Source organism: Rhynchophorus ferrugineus, unplaced genomic scaffold (genome assembly GCF_030347505.1).
Source record: "Rhynchophorus ferrugineus isolate W39M unplaced genomic scaffold, kcgeb_rfMv2 rfM2, whole genome shotgun sequence".
NCBI lineage: Eukaryota > Metazoa > Arthropoda > Insecta > Coleoptera > Curculionidae > Rhynchophorus > Rhynchophorus ferrugineus.
In genome coordinates, this window is record NW_027472581.1 from 24261265 (window position 1) to 24285920 (window position 24656).

General features: G+C 31.7%; 1 protein-coding gene across 1 annotated transcript in view; it reads right to left on the minus strand.

The window, feature by feature from the left end:
* Positions 1-24656, minus strand: part of timeout (circadian regulator timeout) — a 621776-nt gene that overhangs the window by 572300 nt on the left and 24820 nt on the right. Inside the window, exons 3-5 of the mRNA XM_076394399.1 lie at positions 19927-20058; positions 10253-10512; positions 6052-6202 (exon numbers count right to left, since the gene is read on the minus strand). Of these exons, the coding sequence (XP_076250514.1) occupies positions 6052-6202; positions 10253-10512; positions 19927-20058 (543 nt within the window). The remainder of the gene's footprint in view (positions 1-6051; positions 6203-10252; positions 10513-19926; positions 20059-24656) is intronic.

Below are 24656 nucleotides of genomic sequence, written 5' to 3' on the forward strand. Positions count from 1 at the left end.
GGTAAATAACAGGATCCAAAACACTGCCTTGCGATAGACCTGCTATTGTTACTTCTATTTTTGAGTAAACTTCTTTAAATTTATATAGTAAAATGATTTAGGAGAATTACTACATATATTTCTGGCGTTGGCAGCACTAAGTGTTGTCAGACGTCATCGTCATTTCCATTTTAAACTTGATGTTGTTGAATGTAAGTCTCCTCATAAGATTCTGTAATTTGAGCACGATTTGTGTTGTTTATGGTATCTAAGAAAAATTAGTCCCAAGTAAAACATGAAATGAAACTGGTCAACACTTTTTGGAGATTATATTTCATAACTTTCAGTGTAGATCTACACAGCAGTGTATAATGAACTTAGTTATTTAAACGGCGATAAAACACCATCCAACTCCAGGAAGAATTCCATATAACTCGTCCAAAATCAGAAAACATCGCTGGTGTACATTGTTCTTATAGATCATCGTGTGATATACTTTGAGATTGGGAAATATTTCGATATTGGCATGACAAGCATCAATAAAAAATACTGCATGGTTATTTTGTATTAAAAAAGATTTGTTCGTGTTGGGTTACGCATAAAGGCTGCGTCAAAGTCAACATTTAGATTTTAGACAAAACATGAATATATTCCTATGAACAGAAACAAAGGAGACATCATCTTCCAATACAAGTCATAGAATTTTTTGTTTGTCCAATACAAGTCATAGAATTTTTTGTTTGTTCGCCCTTAATGAAGTATTATTCTGAATGGTATACCATTTATTTGTCCAAACTCTTCAGAGAATTAGGAAAAAGTATATACGGAGGAGGAACCATCACAACAATGCAAGTACTAAAACATCAGCACAAATAATGGTGTTTTGACCTAAATATCGAACCAATGGGTCATCCACAGTACAATCCTGATGACTTTTTTTGAATCTCACATACTGAAAAGAGAATTGAAAATGCAAGTTTTGAACTTGCCTTAATACGAGGGTCACTATTTATATTTCGGGAATAGGAAAAAAAATTGTTAAGCTGCGAATATATTTTTATTGTTTTTCAAAGTACTCGCCACGATGATCGATACACTTTTGAAGACGCTTAAACCAATTTTCAAAGCATTTGTTCCATTCCGAATGAGGTATCTTCAAAATATGATTTTTGGACGCTCTTTGGGTGATGAAAATCCTTGACCAAGCAGTTTATTCTTCACGGGTGGGAACAAAAAGAAATCATTGTGTGCCAAATCACAGCTGTATGGCGGATGACCCATCAATTAATCATTTCGTACATAACATCGATGTTTTCTGGCACAAGAGCCGATTTTAGACGACCTACACGAAACTCGTCGGACAGCGAACTACGACCACGAGTGAATTCACTAAACCAGCGATACACGGTGGTTTTTGATGGAGCTTCATCGCCAAAAGTCAAATTAAGTTGATTGATGCACTCTTGTTGTGATAATCCACGTCCAAAATCGTAAAAAATCATCGCACGAAAACGACTCAGATGAAACTTTCAACTAAATATAAAATAAACAAATAGCATCCGTGCGACAATATATTCTGAGTAAGTATATCGTCAAAAATGTCAAACTTTACGATGGAACCGTCAGATGGACCACATGACAATAGTGTTGCCAATTCCCGAAATATAAATACTGACCCTCATACCAGTGAAAAAGAAATGCTACGAATTGGTTCACACAAATAGTGGAAAAGAACAATGATTTTCAAGTAAAATATTTTAGGAAATGACACATTCAATTTTGATTGATGTACATTAATTGTTCAGTATTATAGGAACCGGAAACATAAATAACAACTCTCGTAACAGCAAGAAAACTGGCAATATTTTGATGCCTTTAAAACACTTTTTCAGAGTGCTGTATGTAGTGATAAAATAATATATTTTTCTGATCCCATTTGAATACTTAATATGAATATTGCAATGAGTAATGATACCATGATACTTTTATGAAGAAGCAATCTATACTTTTTATTTAATATATATTTAAATGTAAAAATAATAGTAAAAGAAAATTATTTATTTAAAACCGAATAAAATAAATTATTGGAGAACGAAGCTTTAAAAAAACAATGCAGTCCGTTTGCTATCTCTTGTACATTTTATTAATAAAATAAATGCCAGTTCAACAAAGTTTGTGCCAATTTTCGGCAAAGCTCTTTAAATTTCAATTATGGTTGAAACGAAAACCTTTGAAGTCAGTCTGATAACAAACTTCAAATATGTCACTTTCAGAAATGGGGGTAAATATTTCCATCGATCCTATTATTAATTAACAAAATTTCATTCGGCATACCGTAAAGTCAAATATCCGGCCTACATTGGCATTCTACTGAATTGTAGGACTATATCAAATGTCGCTTTGTTAGGCACGAAAAAGGCTCATCTTATTTGAAATTAAAAAGTTACAAAATTGTCGTTCTGTTTTATTAAATATATCACCAAATGAATTATTCAAAAAATAATAAAACCTAATATTACATTGCTATTGTATCCTTTTTGTCCATTTTTTTACAATAACAAAAGTTGCTTCACTCAAAATGCTATAATTCACAAACTAATGATCAGACAGCTATCTAACTTATACATGCATCTTTTGACGGTTAGGGCTAACTAAAACATGTGGATTTAATTCTAGTAGCGCCATCTATGTGTCCGGAAACTTTTCAATTAACCTGTTACTGCAATTCGATACATTTTCTTGATACTTATACAACTTGAAACTTGACAGCTGTCTGCTGATCAGCCATGAGACCCTTACTGAACCATCCTTGCAACAGATTAAAGCTAAATCCATTTATAATACTATATATTTTCAAATGAAACCCAATTTAACACCCTTCTTTAACGCTTAATTTAACCGATTCAAACTGATAAAAACATCTGAAAATAAATCCATGCTTTATGCCGGCCGTGTGCTCGAGTCGCTTCCTTTGATTATTTACTAAAACTGACAACAATAACATTTCGCTCGATGCAGAATGTGGCAGCACAAAGACATGGCTAATGTTACAGTCATTGTGCCTGGAAACTATGTATAGTGTATGTGTACGTGTAAATGGCTGGAGATAATCCCTTTGTATATTCATATAAATCCGGCTCACATAGCAAAATAGATAAGAAGACCAGAACAGTAATTCTATCCACTGTACGTAATTTATAGGGTGATCAAATAGTAGCCGTTACAGAAATAAAGCGATGTCATGAACGTTGAACATTAATATACATTATTTAAATGTGTATGGACGCTATTTATAAATGAATAACACAATTTTTTATACGAAGGTTACACTATATTATATTCATTATACTATTCATTCCAAATAAGTGTTAATTTCAGCAAATAGTCATTATCAGAGCCTAATATCATTCGTAAAAATAGAAAATTATCGCAGAGCACTAAGTTTGCTTACCATAATAGATCACTCACTCACCCAAGCCAACACACAGAATTGTCATGAGGTGTTTTATGTCACTAGTTATCTAATATTTTCCTATTTTAAATTACACTTTTTTATAACGACCGATTTACAATAATCAAATATATCAAGTATAATATAATGAGAACTCTAATCAGTGGCAACAAAAACAACAATAATAAAACACTTTATTAACTATTTAGGCATTTGGTAGAAACAATATTATACATAATATAGCTTTTACGATTTAAATGTTGCTAATGAGAGATAAATATAATAAATATTGACCAACAAATAGTTTCGTTGAAAAGTAAGTCCTTTAATGTTTATTCAGAGGTGTAAAAAGCTATCTTAAACTGCAATTCCATTTGGGGGATATAAAATCAAGAATTTTATATTCTCAATATATAGATTTATGTTGTTATGTTAAAATGTTAAATTCTTTTTCCATGGGATTTTTTTCTTAGATAATGTATAATAAGATATAATGGAAATATATTAAAATATTTCCCATGTATAATTTGATAATTTTGTTATAAAATTAGATAGTGGAGATTTTGGAAAGTATAATATACATTTCAAAACCACTTCTTATATAAGGAAGTATGGTGGATATATTTGGTGTCATTTGTCTCAAATATTAACAAAAATATTGTTCAAGGAGAAGTATAAATTCACAATTTTTTCTTTTCTGGAATTATTTTCCTTTTCCTAGCTTCTGTTACTTTCAACTTCTATTTTTATATATTTAAATTATCTTACCTCCACACTTATTTAATCTCACTTTTAATTTTGGGCATTTATTTCTTGCGGCTCTCTCCCATCACCTTAACTTTGGTTTTGCTTTTATTCAATATCATTTCAAATTCCTTTAATTCACTTTTTTCCATCTGATCAAGGCTTTCTGTAGAGGATCTGAACTAATGCAGTTACTCTCACATATAGACATGAAAATTGGGATTAGACGTCAGCCTTGTCTAAGACATGTTATTAGTTTATAATTTACTCCTCCTTGTTCCACTATAAATAATAATGTGGTAATTTACGTCTTTTTACTTTGTCAAGTACCTTTTCCAAATCTTTAAATACTAAATATATTATTTTTTGAAAACATATTTTTTATATTTGTGTTACACCGCATAAAAAGCCTTGTAGCTCTGTTACTCTGTTATGGTCTTATCTACTGTTGACTACTATCTACTAAAACATATTTCTATTCATAAATCTTCATTGCCATACTGTCTCAATATACCCTAATTATAAATAAATTCATCAATTTATATCTCTCCTATATACCTAATATAGTTTCTCATATGTCAACTACTGCACACAAATCAATTCTTACAAGTATTTCTTTCATGTCTATATTACATTCAGCAATAGCAATAATTTCTTCATAATAATCACAATGTCTCCTTTATCTTTTGTATATCTATAATTATATGATTTTTCTCTTCTGTCTGATTTTAAAACCCTATTAAAATATCTGGTGTTCTTTACTATTTGCCTCCATCCTCTCAAATTGTTTATTGCTCATTTACCTGTCGCTCTACACTTCTTAAAAATTACATGATTGCTGCTATGACCATGCTATTTGTTTTTGATCAAATATTGTTTTATTAATACCACAGATCTATTTCTCTGGATCCAGTGCTGAAAAGATTTTTTCCAAAGTTTTTCGATAGATTGCTATGTATGTGTCGATGTTGCTATGCTCGCTTTGTAATTTACACATAATTATGACACCAAACTGTATAACTTTCTTGGTTATCTGTTTGTGTTGTGCACATTCAGTATCTTCTCTTATTGTAGTTACTAGTAAGTAATAATCACTCTCAATTTTACTCTCTATACTATTCTTGTGTCTATTATTTCTCCCGTCTTTCCTTTTCGTTTGTTTCGATTGTTCGTTTCAACTTTTTTATCTTTTGTACTGATGGATTTTCTTTGATTGAAGTATTTTATCTCTTTTCGCAGTCAATGTCAATGTTCATGGTGTCCTTCCTATTTTCTGAAAATTGTATTATTATAATTAACGTCTTTTATTTAATAAATAATGTTTGATGATAATTTATTCTACCAGAATATTTATTTAAATAACGTTATGTAACGCATAATGGTTTGTCTAACTTATAATCTATGCGACACCATACATATATATCAAACTTTACTATCGAAATAATAGTTACCCGATAGTATTACAAATATACCATATTACGCCATAATACACCATATTACACAGAAGATAGAACTAATTCAAAGAGAATTATAAAACCCAATATCATTTGCCATTATCGCACAGGTAATTTTCATTCTCTAAAACGCTACTGGTCATTAAGGCTAAATTTATTTAATAACGAACATAAAATATGTGTGTATAACACATAACACATGTGAACATAAAATATATATGTAATGTGTGTACGTGTACCACCTCCAAAAAAAAAAAGCGAAGTATAAAATAAAATGGAAATTCTCCCTATATCATCCCACATCATATGTACATTAAAGCTGAAAACACACACACACAATAAAGAAGAAAGCTAAATTACCGCAGCTTTTGCGAAAACCCACACGTTATAATACAAATAATTTAACATATACAATTCACTTACCGGCAGGCGATTTTTCGCTGTTTTCGGCTTGATTTTGTCGGCGTCGAAATTTAAAGCGTCCAATTTGCTTAACGGCTTGTGATAAATAAGCTCATTGTCACTAATTGACTTCATCGATTTTACTACGAACGTACCACCGAATCTCGAGTGTCTGAAACAAAGTTGTTTTTCGATTAATGTCAATTTGGTATAATAACAATTAATGTCCTGGTAAACACTCAATTTGTGTTACGATAAAATTAAATGGTTCGAAAACTAGTAGTCGTTTTTATCTTCTTTTTTTTTGAATTTCTCAATTTATTTAGTTCAGTTGAGTAAAAAGTTGCTCTAACAAACTTTGGTAATTGTTACACACTTTTTATATCATTTATATTCTTTATGTTTTTAGCCGTTTGGAAAGTCCAACTTATATTTAACTGTGCACTAATATTGTTAGCTGTAGTTAAGTTATTTAATCATATATTATCGACAATTGACATATGTCGAAAAAAGCTATATTGATTGTTTCTCACTGTGTATTTTAGGTGGAAAGTATGAAGGAAAAAGGTTGCTTAGTTGGTTAGTTATATGGATGAAATAATGGAGAAAAATTAAAGAAACCAGCCATAGAATTTGATTGACAAAATATGTCGTAATATTCTTTTATATTTAAAAGCACATAGCACACATATTAGCTATTATTTACAACTATCTGGTAAATTTTCCTTAATATTGTTTTTAAAGTCCAGATGTAAGATCTAAACTTAATTTATATTTGATGGGTGTACCTCCACAACAAGTTTAATGTTGTCTAGCAGTTGTTATTCTTGGGCATTTTTGTCTATCGTGCTTGGTACTTTTTCGAAAACCTTTTAACTTTTTCACTGATTTTTAGTACCCTTAGATTTTTGTAGATGTCCTCATTTGTAATGTATCATGGGGCATCAAATCTATGGAGAACTGTTTTGGTAAGTTTAGATCATGCTAACATCACATTTCTGTATGCAACCCCATATTTATAACGCGTAGGTCCACACTGGCTTCAAGATTTGTTTGTATAATAAAAATTTACTATAAAATGTTAATTCGATTTTGGTCCAAGTAATCATCACATTTTTTGGGCCTCAAACTTCTGCTTCTTTCTTTCTAACCAAGCTGGGTAAGACCGGATGTCTTTTGGGGTGATCTTTAAGTTGGTTTGGTTGGTTCGGAATCCAGATGCAGAACCATAGTTGGTAAAAAGGAAAATTTAAAATGCAATAAAAAGAAAAACTAAAAAGAAAAGATTATTTAATACCTGACATCTTCGATATCACTATTAAATCAAATATCGGTCTTATTAATACTATTAAAGCTTATTCAAATGATATTTTATAAAGCATTGACAATGCATTTTAAAAAGAAACCAGCAGAAATTTCAGACAAAAAAAATGTGTTGGTTACTGGGGCGACAGCCTAGTTACAGGCGTGACTAGGATGATATTCTTTGCGGACATTGCTCTCTTATCTGATGGACAATTATAAACATAGATTTAGAACCTTGCCCCAGCAGGATTCGAACCCGCTACTGTAGCAATAGTAGCAACGGTTCTGTCGTCTTGACCACTGCGCCAACCAACCCAGCTAGGGGAATTTTACAAAGAAAACATTACAAAATAATTGAGTTACGCTTGAACTTTTAACTACTGAGCAGTCACTACTACATGTTGAGTGTATGTTTGTGAGTATGTATTATTTATCAATTAGCATAATTAAAAAAAAATTATAGTGTTGAGGTTTCTTCGATTAGACAGCAGGTTGTAAATTTTTGAATGAATTTTTGGTTGAATCCTTTCGCAGCGTAACTTTTTACAGTTTGGTAATTAAAAATTATATGTTCATTAAATGCCAATGAACATCAAAGAAGATTTTGGCTGACTTTTGTGGATTTTTACAAATATTGGCACGAATCTATATGTATATGTTGTATTTTATATAGATATATAGATTACGTGGCTATGCATTGACAAATGCGCAATTTATTTGCATAATTATTGACATTAATCTATAACGAAAGTTCATTTAATGAACACGTAAATAACCATTTCAGATAAACGTGATTTAATTGAAGCCTTTATTGATAATGTTCAATTAGTGTAAATTTGTCAGTTATGCTCAATATAAGAATTATTATATTATTATGCTGTTATATTATTATGTTTAAGTAAAAATACGTAAGAAAATGTTACTTATGTAACAAAATAAGAGACATGAACGTGTTATAGATAAAAAAATAAAATATATAAATGAATGCTTATTTAACAAATTTTCTAATATATAATCACAGCATTCAATTCATATAACAGATTTCCCAATATTTGTATTATTATTACCTTGTGCGAATTAAATTAGATTTTTTTACTGAAAAAACTTCAGAAAGATTCGACCAGACAGCCCATATCCTTTTTTTCCAGATATATTTTCAAATATTTTATGAAACTTCATCAACTGCGAAAAAAACGGCAATAAATTTCAGACTTTTTAAAACCATATTACCATTATAATATTGATCGAAAGTGCGAAAAACCTATGGTACCTTCGAAACTGTCTAGATACTTAGCAAACAGTTGACTAAATATTATAAAAAACTCAAGTTTTATAAAATTATGTAAGTAAAATTAATACTAAATATACTTTAGAAGAGTCAAGCGGGACAATCGAGAATTACTAAAAAGATACTGATGGATAATAAAGAATAATAAAAATGTGGCAGGTAATCCAAGTTGTAGACGCATGAAGCCTAACGATAAGTGGCTGTATTAAAGACTGTTAATGTCAACTCTCTCTGTTTACTAAGCAGGTGGATCTTAAACAAAAAAGAGAACGAGATAAGTTAATGGAAGAGAACCTCAAAATGTTCAAAATATTTTTCAACATCTGGAATGTTTGTTGTTTCATTCATATATCTTCATATAGTTGCCATTTTGTAACTGATCATAACTGGTTGTAACTGCAGTTGCTCAGAATTACAGCAAGTTATCTGTCTACTAATATACCTTCTATACCAGGTGTGTCGATAAATTTTTTTCCAATTGTTTTGCTAAGAGAAAACATTAATAATTATGGAAATTTAAAATATATTTATTCAAAATATTGGTCATTTTATTCTATATATTTTGCGCACCTCTCAGGCAATTTATTGATAGCATATCAAAATAACTGAATCTTTGAGAATTTTGACCTGAATGGAGCCATTTTTTAACCGACTTCGAAAAAGGAAGTTCTATGTTCGGCTGTATATATTTTTTAAATGTATGTTCGCCGATTTTCAAAATACTTCAACTTCAACTTCCGATGTGGTCCTATTTGAACCAAGTCAAGATCTGTTGAGGGGTACGGGGGAAATCGACGGAAAGGCTCAAGTTTCAAAGGCACGTACAAAGTTTTCACAAATTTTTTATCCAAAATAACCAGATATTTGGTTGTAATGTTATTGCCGAGCTGATGTGACTGAAAATCGGAAGTCGTTCAGTGTAAAAACCATTCAGTTTGCTTTTTAAGCACTACCTCTTGTATAAGACCTCGTAGAAATATTGTAGACAATTGCTTTTATGCTGTAATTGTTAAAGTTTTTAGCTCCCAATCGGAGGCCGAGGGTTTAATTTCCGGCGACAATAATTTTTTTTTCTGGTTTAGTTGGAACACTTGTCAAATCACCTAGGACAGGCAGCGGACCCCGGGGCCTGAAGCGCTCTTTATTTTCAATCATTATTTCTTTATTCCTATTTTTCCTCATACGGGCTGCACCTTTACTTGCCCTACCCATTGTGATATTAAATAAAATAATTTCGTAATTTACTCATTGAACTCTTACATTGAACGACTTCCGACTTTCCCTTACATCAGCTCATCAATAACATTATAGGCAAATATTTGACTAGTTTAGATAAAAAATATGTGAGAACTTTCTACGTGGCTTTGAAATTTCAACGCTTCCCTCGATTTTTCCCCAATCAGATCCTAACTTGGTTCCAACCGAACCACCTCTGCAGTGCACTCTTTCAGCACAATTGACGGCGAAATCGGCGAACATACATATAAATAAAAATATACAGCCGAACATAGAATCTCCTCCTTTTTCGAAGTTGGTTAATAAAGAAAAGAATATCGATCGAAAAATCGAGTCACTGAGCACAAAAATCGTTAACGGGAAAAATAATAATGGAATCAGGTCGATGTTTACCTTGTGCCGCTAAAAACTTTTGCCTTTTTCTGTCGGTCGTTTATCTCCCGATGTCGTATGGCCAGAAGTTCCGCTTCATCTCGCACCTTTTCCGTTTGGCTGCGTTGCAATGCGGCGTGGGCCAACTCGGAGGCTTTCTGTTCGCGCAGCATGAACGAAAGTATCTCCAGAATGTGCAAATAGTATGCACTCTCGGTCGATGAACTGGTTATGTACAATATGATGTCGAGCATTCCGGATTGATGTAGTGCCCATAATACCTAGAAAAGAAAATTGCATTTTTATATTATGATTCCTAATTCCTTCTACATATATCGTTATTTAAACACTATAAAACATGTTATCTTAAGCAAACGTTCCCATACCTCATCCTTCATTGCTTCCGTATATTTTAATAAAACAATTTTTAATGTTAGGTATCATGTCTGTCTCAGTCTACTGATAGACTCACATGATTTGTTGGTAGTACTAATCTTTAAACTATTTTAGTGACTTTTGTTATTTCAAAACAACGTATAAAAATAATATCGTATATTGCTCAAACATTGATGGAGAAACTGTTAAAGCCGAGCAGTAGCTAAATTATAGAGACTACATCAAGGATCAACAACATTAAAATAATATTTTAAGAAAACATAATAAAACCGTAGTACAAAACTACAAAATAGTATTAAGACCACTTAAGAATCACGCCGAAAAATACTGCTTATTGAAGATCAGACCTGGAAGACGAAGAATGAAAATAGGACTTATCATGTGGATAACATGCAATATATAGTCTATCCAAAGTTATTTTGTACATATGTCATCAAGATGTTGCTGAAAATGCTAACAACAAGTTGATCTTGATTATATTTTTCATTTTTTATGATATTTCACTGACCGTATCCATATTAATATTCAGTGCAGCTGCAAAACGCTAAAAATATTTTCAATAAAAATATAAAAATTTAACAGTAAAAATCCTCCAGTCTCTTGTTCCTGTTAAAAGGAACTGATTAAGGAAGCCATCTCTAATTCTCTATCTGACTTAAGTATTTTCAATCAGAGCAATAATAAGCAGCGATTTGAAATTTATCAAAACAAGCAAAACATTAAAATAACGTCGTACTTATCAGACAGCATTGTGACTCTATTTAACTAGAACAAACGACAAAATTTTATGGGAAAAGGTAAACGTTGGAATAACAATTGATTAGGTTTAATTAGTCATAAGATTTATTAATAATTTATTGCATATATATTGTACTTCATGACGTAAACAGGAATGGTTAATGACACTTTCGGTTTGGATGAACTCGATCAAACACATTGAAGAAAAAATTGACAAATGATGGAATTGTGAACAATTCTTAGATACATTGGAAACTTTCTGAATATAATATAATTCAATGCTGCCAATTTCTAAGACAAGGTGATGAGAGTGGAAACACTAAAGTTGAGTATACAATTAGTATATGATAAATGTAGGAAATGTTATTGCAGAGTGTGTAGAGTGTACAAGACTTATGTGCACAGTTATGTGTGTAATCGGACAATTTGGCAATTGGGATATGATAAACCAGCATGATGAACCATAGGTTTGGGTGTAAATTGTCCAATGGGCTCCAGAAACATATTTCTCCAAATCAAACAATAGAAACAATGGCAAAGATATAATTTCGAGTTTTCCATTATTAACTTCTGTATACGGTAAATAACTCAATAATACTAAATTTAAAACCGTTATTTTGAAGAGAAATATCAAAACCATCGAGTTTAATAATTGGATTTTAACGGTTTTCTACATTAATACCCGGCATTTTCACCAATTGATATCGCTGATGGAAAAACATTCAAGTGCCTAATACATAATGTGTCCATAATGGACGCTACGTCCGCTAGGAATGAAACGAAAACATATTCAAATGCGAACTTTAAGAAGGATACGATACATTTGATTACTAAGGATGAAACTTTTGTTTCCAATCAAAATTCTCATTGAAACAAACGTATCTAAAATGGGTAATGTAAAGTCAACTTCGAAATGAAAGAGAGCAAAAAATGTTCATGTAAGCTTATGACCACTATAGGTGAGAACGTGATTTAAACCGTGAACTTTTGAACGTGAAATTTAAAATTTATTTTTTATGAATTTTCTTTTTTAATTTCGGAACGGTAAATCGAGCGAGTAAAATATGAGGCCCGTTAACTTAAAAATTTAAATTAAACATTTAATAACTATTAACGGTTAATTTCAATACACAATGGCTAAACCACAACACCTTCTGTTGATTTATCAATTTAATCACCCGCTCTTCGATCGAAATAACGATCAACTACCAATAACTGAAACAGCTCAATTGCCAGAATGGAACATCGTTACAATCAAAAAACGCTTAAGTCCTAAAGAACAAGACGTCCGAAAACAAACTAAAATCAGCGATTACATTGTACATGCAACTAGCAAATCTAACATTGCTATCTTCAAGGGGTTCCAGAATAAAGTGGGAGTCATCGTCGACGCCGCATATTACGTCTCCAATAAACTGATTCAGCACGATATCCCCTTAGAGCCCATAACGAGTGTGATTTGAAATGTTAGTGTGAAGTACTCTGAAAGACTATTAGTGCATTCCAATGCACTCGCCAAAGAGTTAGATGTGCACGATGACAATGTAGTGCATAGGCTCAAACGCCTCCAACTACGATATGAACTGATTAATAGACACATAGAGTGAAATTTAATAATATCTAGAATAAGTTAGAATAGCATTTGGATTAAGATAGAATAGAATAGGACTTTAAAATAGAATAGTATCTAGAATAAGAATTAGGTTATAAGTTGTAGAACAGATCACTTACTGAAGCAATCTTCTACATGTCAGGATAGTTATATTACATAACGGAAATCATATAATAATACTTATTGCCCACGGGCAGATTGTTAAAAATCTAAGAGATTAATTTTAAAAAAATGTAAGCTTATTCCCCAGATTTAGCTCCCTTGGACTTTGACTTCTGATTGAGAACTTAAATTATGAAATATTTGAGCACCCTAGTAGTCAATTTGAGCATAAGACACATTAATACTTTATTGTTATATACATTGTTAATATAATTATATAATGTAAAATAAAATAATATTACTGATCTACTAAAATTAAATGTACATTTAATTTCTTAATAATTCCCGAAATTGTCAACAGACAATGGAGGAAACTCGAAGATTTAATTAAGTTCAACGCAAAAAAATCCACAATATCGGCGGCTTATTCCAGAACTTTAATCGAAATAATAAAACATCAGAGCTGTGTTCTTTTACGGAGTCGGGGATGGGCAAAAAATCTTCGGCGTCTGCAAAGTTTAAATAAAGCTAATTCTGTGTCAAAACCAAATCCTCGGAATAAGCGTAAAGTTTTTCCGATTTACTTTCCCCGATACATAACTCTGTTTCTGCCCGATAACTTTTGCTTCGCCGTACATAAAACAACCGTAGAAGGGAGTTTTCAGTTTCGAATATTTTCTAATTTTACGTACGGCGTAATTTAGTAGATTTTTTATAATGCTTTTTGGGATTTTAAGCTTTGGAAGTATTGTTGTAATTAAGAAGAAAATTGTTTCTAGCGTCTTAATCCTAAAGTTTGGGGTAAATTAATATTTCCCAGCAGCAACAGCAAGTTTTAATAATTTTAAAAAATTATTACACTGTTACTAGTGGTTATATATATATATATATATATATATATATATATATATATATATATATATATACATATATATATATATATATATATATATATATATATATATATATACATATATATATATATATATATATATATATATATATTATCGATCATTTCTTAGTCTCTATAGCAATAATGATCATGTATTCATGAACACTGATATTTTTTCAGTTACACTTCACTGCACCACAATATCCTTTGAAATATTTATTATGCTCATGTCAAGAGCTCTATCCTAGAGATAGAAGAATGTTAATATGAGAGTGAAGTCTCTCCTCATGTCTCTTTGGGGTTCTTTTAGTTTCTTGGGTGATTGAACTCTATAATTATATTAAATTTAAATCCGAAATTCCAAAATGTCACTTAACCAGTAACTTTTAAATGTTGTCACCATTGAAAGGTGACCATAGTTAAGAAATATAGCAAACAATATAGTAAATAGAACAGAGTCTATCTATAAGGTTAGTACTAGTTATACATTTCAGTAGTTTCACTGATAATATGTAGCATATTGTAACTTACAGTGAACACAGTTTAGTATGTAGACTAAAAAGGACCCTACGTGAACTAATTCTTGGGTAAACACAAAGAATAGTTGTTGAAGAAGTTAACCTTGGCTTTCCTCGTTGTTCCTCAGACATTTTAGAATTTTTAGGGTAAAAAACTGGTTATGCATAGTTGTTGTCCCTACTTTGTTTTCTTTTTAGACAAGGTATGAGTTTCAGAAGGTTTTAAAAAACAACTGGTCATCTTTTGAAGCTGTCCAATGTTTTACTTTGTTAACTTTTTACTTCATAAAATCGAAAATGTACCTACTGCCTAATTAATAACATACAGCAGAAATTCAACAAGGATATTAACAATTTTCTTTTTGCGCATGTTCCAACTTCCGTCATTTATAGCAGTTATTTCAGTTAAAAGCGCCACATAATGTTCTTTGTGATACTAATACATATTGTGTTTACAATTATAATAATAAATAATTATTTTCTATTTAATAGAAAAAAGTAGTACTAGATAATATAATGAAAAAAAGATATGTTAAAAGAAAGTGTGTACAATACTGATTATTGTTATTAATGATTATTTAATTATAAGATTTGAAGCATTGTGATCTATTATTATTTCAGTTGACATAGCTTTCTCAAATAGATCACTAAACATGAAGTATTAAATATATCAAATTTATAAATTTGATTGCAACAAATGAAATAATATAAACAAGGTAAAACTTTTCTAAATACAAAACATTTAAAGTAGAACTAGCGTATTTAAATTATGAAGATAGGTATAGATAAAATAGATAGGTATAGACAAAATATACAGATATTTACAAGTTGGCTAACAAGACAGTTAATAAGTGAGGAGAGTGAAGTCTCTCCTCATGTATCTTTGGGGTTCTATTAATTTCTTAGGTGACTGTAACTCTATAATTGAATTAAATTTAAATCCGAAATTCCAAAATGTCATTTAACCAGTAACTTTTAAATGTTGTCACCATTGAAAGGTGACCATAGTTAAGAAATATAGCAAACAATATGGTAATAGAACAGAGTCTATCTATAAGGTTAGTACTAGTTATACCAAACTTCAGTAGTTTCACTGATAATATGTAGCATATTGTAACTTACAGTGAACACAGTTTAGTATGTAGACTAAAAAGGACCCTACGTGAACTAATTCTTGGGTAAACACAAAGAATAGTTGTTGAACAAGTTAACCTTGGCTTTCCTCGTTGTTCCTCAGACATTTTAGAATTTTTAGGGTAAAAAACTGGTTATGCATAGTTGTTGTCTCTACTTTGTTTTCTTTTTAGACAAGGTATGAATTTGGTTTTAAAAAACAACTGGTCATCTTTTGAAGCTGTCCAATATTTTACTTTGTCAACTTTTTACTTCATAAAATCGAAAATGTACCTACTACCTAAATAATAACATACAGCAGAAATTCAACAAGGATATTAACAATTTTCTCTTTGCGCATGTTCCAACTTCCGTCATTCATAGCAGTTATTTCAGTTAAAAGCGCCACATAATGTTGTTTGTGATACTAATACATATTGTGTTTACAATTATAATAATAAATGATTATTTTCTATTTAATAGAGAAAAGTAGTACCAGATAATATAAAGAAAAAAAGAAATGTTAAAAGAAAGTGTGTACAATACTGATTATTGTTATTAGTGATTATTTAATTATAAGATTTGAAGCATTGTGATTTAGTATTATTTCAGTTGACATAGACAATGACATATATCAAATTTATAAATTTCATTGCTACAAATGAAATAATATAAACAAGGTAAAACTTTCCTAAATACAAAACATTTAAAGTAGAACTAGCATATTTAAATTATGAAGAAAGGTATAGATAAAATAGATAGGTATAGACAAGATATACAGATATTTACAACTTGGCTAACAAGGCAGTTAATAACTAGCAAGATAAAAATAATTTAGAATTACTAGCGGAAAAATATGTTATGCGTAAGTATAAAGGGGAACTCCTTTGTGAAGGCTTGCCGAGTAAAAAAACTACTTGGAAATTTATAGGAAAGCCACTAAAAATCAATATAGGAATAAAATATTACCTGAGGAACATTTTTGTATGCTCTAATTAAATGATATTAGAAGCAGGTTAACATTGGTCGGAGCTTTTTTTAAGTTTTTATAATACATTAAAATGTTATTAAATATGCGTGCTTTATCTATTTCCTTAACTTTAAAAATATTTTTATAACAAAGTATACGCGAGTTACCCTTCGGCTTTAAAAACTCTACGCTATTTTTATACAAATTTGTGTAAAAATAAACATGGGCGGGCCCATTAATTTTCCGAGAGAATAACTTTTTTTATGCCCATAATGGAAATAAAGCTCCGGAATGCTTTTTATATAATGTAGAACCTTGCGGTGTAAGCTGGGACCTGCAAAAAGTATACGACTGTCGACGAAGTTTGAACCAAAATAATGCGAATGTTGTTGGGAAACTCGAACTTTCGAACAAGTGTAAAGTTTTTCGGTGATTTTCTTTGTGCAACTGATACGGATATATTGCAAATTTGTTTTATTTTATGTTTTTCTTTTCGGGTGTGCATTCCACGAAAATATAAATAACAATCCAAAGGTAGTAACAATATTTCATTTTCTTCAGTTCGTCATTGAGAAATTTTGCGATTTTATCTTGGTATTTTGCTCACATTTTTAACTAAAAATGACTGTATGACTGACATATGTTAAGGCTTCAACATATACTTTATTAGATGGCCCGGTGAACTTCGTGTCACCTACATCTATGTTGCTAATGTTCTCCGACAATAACAATAGCGACTTCATCGGTGCATTAATCCTCCTCGCGTATTCTCCGGTAGGTGTTGAGTATCTCAGGTCTGATCTCATGACGATATTAGTCTGAGATGATAACTGTCAGATGATGTCCGATCCAATATTATTTTGAATATTTCGACTGAATTGTTGTTCTGAGGACGAATAGTCTCAAGAACGTTTGTAATTCTTGGGCAATATATTGCTTCGATATAAATTAATTTGTAAGAATTGATGATCTGTATCTGGTAATGACACCAGTGGTAAATAAATTGTTTAAAATTATGTTAACTTATTTCTGATACATATTTGAATGTTACCAAAAACTTTTACGGCATAATGCGTTGAATGTGGACGTGACTGTGTAATACGCATTGACCCAAAAACGTCATTTGGAAAGAACTATTATATTTTTGTTGTTATTGGCCAAGAAATAGTTAGAATCATTCCTATCGCAGAAAATAATGAGTGTAATTTTTCTGATTGTGGTACCGATGATGGCAATGTTACTTTTCCACCTGGGCAACATGAACCGTATATATCAACGCTTATATTGACAAACGTTTACCATTTTCCCAATTATAACAGATTGGTTGGCACCAAAATCTATTTCCGAATTATCGATTCGAAATTAGTGTTAATACATAGATAACAGTTCAATTGAAAAGTCCCCGGCCTACCATAGTAAAACACATTTTTTTGGCAAAATTAGTTTTTTTTTTATTCAACATAATTCCCTTCAAGGATGATACACTGATTATAGCGACTCTCCAACTTTTCGATACCATTTTTGTAGTACGATTTGTCCTTTACTTCAAAATAGTTCTCAGTTTCGGCGATCACCTCTTCATTCGACGATAATTTCTTCGCAGCGAGCATTCTTTTGAGACTTGAGAACAGGAAATAGTCGCTGGGGGGCAGATATGGAGAATAGGATGGATGAGGTACCAATTCGATGACCAATTCATGGATTTTTGACACGGTGCGTTGTCTTGGTGAAGCAGCACTTTCTTTTTCTTCGAATGGGACCATTTTTCGGCGATTTCGTCTTTCTAACGGTTCAATAACGATTTGTAATTGTCAGTGTTGATAGTCCTTCATTTTTCAAGGTAGTCAATTAAAATTATTCCATGCGCACCCTAAAATACAGACGCCATAACCTTACCCGTCGACTGTTGCGTTTTCACAAGCTTTGGAGCGGGTTCATCATGTGCAGTCCACTCGGATGACTGTCGACTGGACTTCGGAATTAAATGATGGAGCTATGTTTCATCCATTTTCACGTATCGACGCAAAAACTCGGGTTTATTACGCTTGATCATCTTCAAACACTGCTTCGAATCATCAACCCGTCGTTGTTTTTGGTCAAAAGTGAGCTCGTGCGGCACCCACTTTGCACAGAGCTTTCTCATACCCAAATATTCGTGAATGATATGATTTACACGTTCAGCTGATATCTTTAGAGTGTCTGCTATTTCATTCAATTTCAATTTACGGTCATTCAAAATCATTTTGTGGATTTTTTAAAATGTTTTCGTCGGTAACAACCTATTTTGGGCGTCCACTCGTGTTCGGTGCTCATTTCACCATGTTTAAACTTATCATACCAATCCTTGTTGGTTGATTTTCCTGGGGCAGTGTCCGAAAACTCGGCATCAAGCCAAGTTTTTGCTTCAACTGTATCTTTTCCCTTCACAAAGCAATATTATATCAACACGCGAAATCCCTTTTTATCCATTTTTTTACAACAAATTTTGCTTCACTCAAAATGCTATAATTTACAAACTAATGATCCGACAGCTATCAAATTTATACACGCATCCTATGAGGGCTAACTAAAAAACATATGGATTTAATTCTGGTAGCGCCATCTATGTGTCAAGCCGGGGAATTTTCAATTGACCTGTTACCAATAACATTATATACAAGTAGTATAGGTAGTTTTAATCAATATTCAACCTATTTAGTCAGAAAATAAATTTCTGAACGCATCCATAAATATTTGACAATCAACAACAATATGGATCCTTTGTGGCAGTGAAAGTATTGATAACAGTGATAGTAACACCTTGTATGGGAAAACAAAATTGTTATCTTTACTATTTTCTTCGAAATTATTCCATATTTTTTCACCATACAAATTTTTACTGGACCACAAATTAAAATATTAAAATTAGCCAAATCGTTTCAGCCGTTTAGCAGACTATATTGAAAGAAAATATGTTGAAATATTTGTTCTATATTTCACAAAAAAAAATCATTTTCCTGCCTGATTTTATAATAAAAAGCAAAGATTGAAGATCAAATTTAGATTTATTGTTTTTCAACTTGTTAACAGTAGCAAGGAACCTATCTAGTGTTATCTAGTGATGGAGTGATGAATTATGATTTAGTGGCCCATAACTATACTCCACTTTTTCCATATTTCTGATATCATTACAAACAAAATATGACGATTTTTAAATATTTAGAAGCCGGATACGCTAATGCAACAAGTATTAATGTATACTATTTACTATAAGATATCTAACATAAATAAAAATATTTTGCTTCATAGACAAGACTGTGTTGTTAATCTATGCAATTCCTAATTATGTTCTTTAAACACATATTATATTCTTACCTGATCATGTATACTGGCATCGTTATCTGGACGACGTTCCATAGAATCAGCTGGTATATACAGGATGTTTCTTATCAGAATTAAAATCCTTTCAATGATCAGACTGTTTTCATCTCCACGTAAAGTATATTCCTGTAAATAATTAACAGTGTTTTAATTACTTGTAGTATATGTTTTATTATGTTATACGACTTTTATATTAACTAATTAACTTCTTAGACATGTATTAGTTGCATCAGTATACAGTAAACTTTATATGTTTTTAACATAATTATTGTAATCTATAGCCATATAACATACACATAGATGGCGCTACTACAATTAAATCCGTAAGTTTTTTAGTGAGCCCTAACCCTTAAAAGATGCGTGTATACATTTGACAGCTATCGGATCATTTGTTTGTGAATTATAATATTTTGAATGAAGTAACTTTTGTGATTTAAAAAAAAATGATAAAAAGGAATTTCGCGTATTAATCAAATATTGCTTTTTGAAGGGAAAAATAAAGTTGAGGCAGAAACTTGGCTGCTTCAACTGTATTTTTCATGTATCCATCAAATGTATCAAAATCAACCATCAAGTTTAGAGGTGGTGAAATGAGTACCGAAGATGCTGAACGCAGTAGACGCCCAAAAGAAGTTGTTACCGACGAAAACATTTTAAAAATCGACAAAATAATTTTGAATAGCAGACACTCTAAAGATATCCACTGAACATGTATATCATATCATTCACGACTATTTGGGTATGAGAAAGCTCTATGCAAAGTGTGTACCGCGCGAGCTCACTTTTGACCAAAAACAACGACGAGTTAATGATTCGGAGCAGTGTTGGAAGATGATCAAGCATAATAAACCCGAGTTTTTGCGCCGATATGTGACAATGGATTGAACATGGCTCCATCATTTCATTCCGAAGTCCAATCGACAGTCATCCGAGTGGACTGCACAGGATGAAACCGCTCCAAAGCGTGGGAAAATGCAACAGACGACTGGCAAAGCAAAGGACGAAATCTCCCAAAAACGGCCGCATTTGTCAGTGAAAACGATGGCAAAAATCCATGAATTGGGCTTCGAATTGCTTCCTTATCCACCGTATTCTCCAGATCTGTCCCCCAGAGACTATTTCCTGTTCTCAGACCTCAAAAGAATGCTCGCTGGGAAGACATTTTCGTCGAATGAAGAGGTGGTCACCGAAACTGAGACCTATTTTGAAACAAAGTATAAATCGCACTACAAAAATGGTATCAAAAAGTTGGAGGATCGCTATAATCAGTGTATCACCCTTGAAGGGAATTATGTTGAATAAAAAAACTAATTTTGCCAAAAAAATTTGTTTACTATGGTAGGCCGGGGACTTTTCAATTGACCTGTTAGTAATACCTGATGTTTAACGTTAACTTGCACAACTTTCTATAAAATCATTTCAAGCACATTTAAAAAACTGATTCAAAAACGAAGGCAAGCAATTTGAATACGACTGTCTAATGGGGATTCATATTTAGAAAAGATTATAAAAGTCATTTTCAAACAAGACATGGATTCGCCGACTTGGTAGCGCAGGTCAAGGCGACAGGATGGTACTCCCATTACTACATAGTCGCGGGTTCAAATCCTGCTGGAAAATGGTCGTAAATGTATTTTTGTGATTGTCCAAAAAACAGTAATGTTAAATCCGACGAGGAAAATGAGCCCAGTCGCCATTAACCAGACTGAGTAAGACCGAATGTCTTCTGGAATGATCTCCAAGTTGGTCACTCGCCAGTCGTAGGTTTAATGCCGAGGACCGTGGTTTGGATCCCGCATTAAGCAGTGGGTCCAGTAAAGATAAACCCTACTTAGTACAAAATAGACATTAAATTATTTCAAAAAATACATGGATTGAAATTATAAAGAATGCTGAAGAATCAAAAAACAATTTATTAATGTATTCAGAGTTTGTATTAGTGTTTAGTCTAGTCTTAATATCTAATCTTGTCTCTGTCTCGTTTTAATGTTTTATCAATTATAAGACAAATATATCAAATCCTAGAGAAGTGCTTTTTTTCATTATATTTTAGAGTATCTAATTTTTTTTAGTAATATCAACTAAGGTTTTGATCTATCGACTACTGATTTTGCACTCTTTCCTCTTGGATAATCATGATTGTACTCTATTGTACTTTGTATTATTGAATTACACGTAACGTGCTAATTCAGCCAGAAAGAAAACTCCTAACTATAGCAATAAAACCTTGGGAACGTCTCTGTTGAAATTCAATATCAGAAACTTTGGGGAATCTGTGAACACATATAAATATAAAAAGGTGAAAAACACTAAAAAACATCTAAAAACTAAAACACATCATTAAGATAAAAAGTTATAGTTGGATGTAATTTTTGTCTCATGGATGCATGTAGGAACCGTTACCGAGAATCAAAAAAGTAGAAACTAGAAATAGGAAAATATAAGAAACATCACGAATGAAAAATGATGTGTTATCTAATCTGAGTGTTTTCACAAGCTTTCTCTTAAAAAAATGAGTAACCTAACCTTAAATAAGAAGAGTCTCATCAACGACAACATTATTGCAAAAGCAGATTGAAAATGAATTGATGGATTTTTTTTCTTCTGGTGTTACCGCCTTATTTGAATGTCCACCGTTTTCTGCATCATCGGTGACTCTACGACCACGTTTGAAGTCAGCAAACCGACATTTTAGTCCTTCAGCTGAATGGTATTTGTTTCCATCAAGAAGCAGTGTAAAATTAAAGCACGAAATTGTTTTTGATCCATTGTTTTGAAAATAACAAAAGTAGTGTCGCTCTTATCACAATAACTGACAAACCTTTACAAATTTTAATAGCTTTCTTTGGAAGGGTAGTACGAACTGAAAAGATGTGTAAATGTGTTAGACCGGAGACTTTTCAGTCCATTTGTTAAGCTTTGTTCCGTGACAGTTTAAACAAGAAATACGTGAAATGTACGATCCTCCAGACATCGAAAGAGATCAAATTGTTGGTGCTGTGCTCGATTAGAGGGTATGACTTTGTAACTGAAAACAGCAGAAATGTTGATAATGTGGCATGTAATCTAAGTATCTTTACAAGTATTCTCTTAAAAGAAATGAGTAACGAAACCTTAAATAAGAAGTCTCATCAACAACAACATTATTGCAACAGCAGATTGAAAAATACAGCGCACAAACTAAGCTACTTGTATAAATCCTGATGAAAAACTACAGTCCAAGGCTCCGTTACAAAGTTCTCACCAAATAGGCTGTTAATATTTTCTTTTGGGCGGGCTCCTCAATCGAGATCAATAGCAAGTGACATGCTTTGGCATTAGAAATTGAATAATTAACTAAGGGCTAAACAAACACTTCCAAAACAACATGACCGCTACAGGCTGCCAACATCGAACCACTCTTTAATAATAACACTCTCGTAAAATTTATAATTTTAATCGTTTATCCTGAGTTTATTAAAATATATGCAGAAAAAAAACAATAAACAGTGATCATAATTAATATTAATGCTATTTATCATCTTCCTCGTGTTATATTTTGGATTTTTCGACACTTGTCAGTAAATATATTCACAGAGCATCAAAATTCACAGAAATAAGAAACTCATTTTGATAAATAATAATAATTTAAGGCTTCTGAAATACCTTTATTAGCTACTCAATGATAAATCATTGTAATTCGCGATATACAAATATCGCAGATAACCCAAATTTTAATCTAAAGTCGTGGACCTTCGAAAACAATGGACCTCTTTGTGGGCAAGATTAAAGTTGCGAAATTAATATTTTTTACGAGAAGAATGGCGAGAAATCCCAGACCAAATATTCTACATTAGAGGGAAAAAAACTAATTACGGCGTAATAACAAGGGAATCGATTCATTTTACAAAACGTAACACAAAAGGTCTCAAGACAAAGCTTACAAGCCCTAACAATACACTCCTCTCTCGAGGAGCACGAAGAAAAAAAACGGAAAAGAAACCTTAAATTCGCCCCCCGGAGGCTTTCTCTAAGCGCTTAACTTGCGATTTAGGCTTTTAATAATGTCCCCATAAAACTTTAATTAATTTACTTTCCAGGTCCTTTATCTCACGTTCTTTATGCCTTGTTTCGGGTCTCGGTATTTGAATTATGCGCCAAAATACCATCCGACATGATAAAAAAAAGAATTCAGCTAAATGTAATTGCTACATATATATATATATATATATATATATATATATATATATATATATATATATATATTACCGTTTTCGTATTATTCTGGTTTCTTAAGTTTAAACATGACCAAACAGTGCTCAAAATCACCAAGATACATATATTTATATATAATATATAGTTTTATGAATGTTTTGGTAGTTTGCTTGTAAATAACAATATATTGTACATTAATATAGCAGCATTTTGGAGCCATATTTTTCAAGATTGTTAATGTATCAGAGTAAAAAGATTAAATTTGTGAATATCGCCGATTTCTCCGTCATGTATGGACCGATTTGCAAAATCATTTTTTTTATTCGAAAGAGTGCACTTTCGAGGTGGTCCCTTTGGAACCGTCTGATGGGGCGAAGAGGGAGAAATCGAGGGAAAAGCTCAAATTTCCAAGGCATGTATACAGTTTTCACACATTTTTAGTTTGATTAGAACATTTGTCAAATCACCTAGGTAAGGCCTGAAGTGTTCCTTATTTTCAATTATTGTTTCTTTATACCTATTTTTCCTCA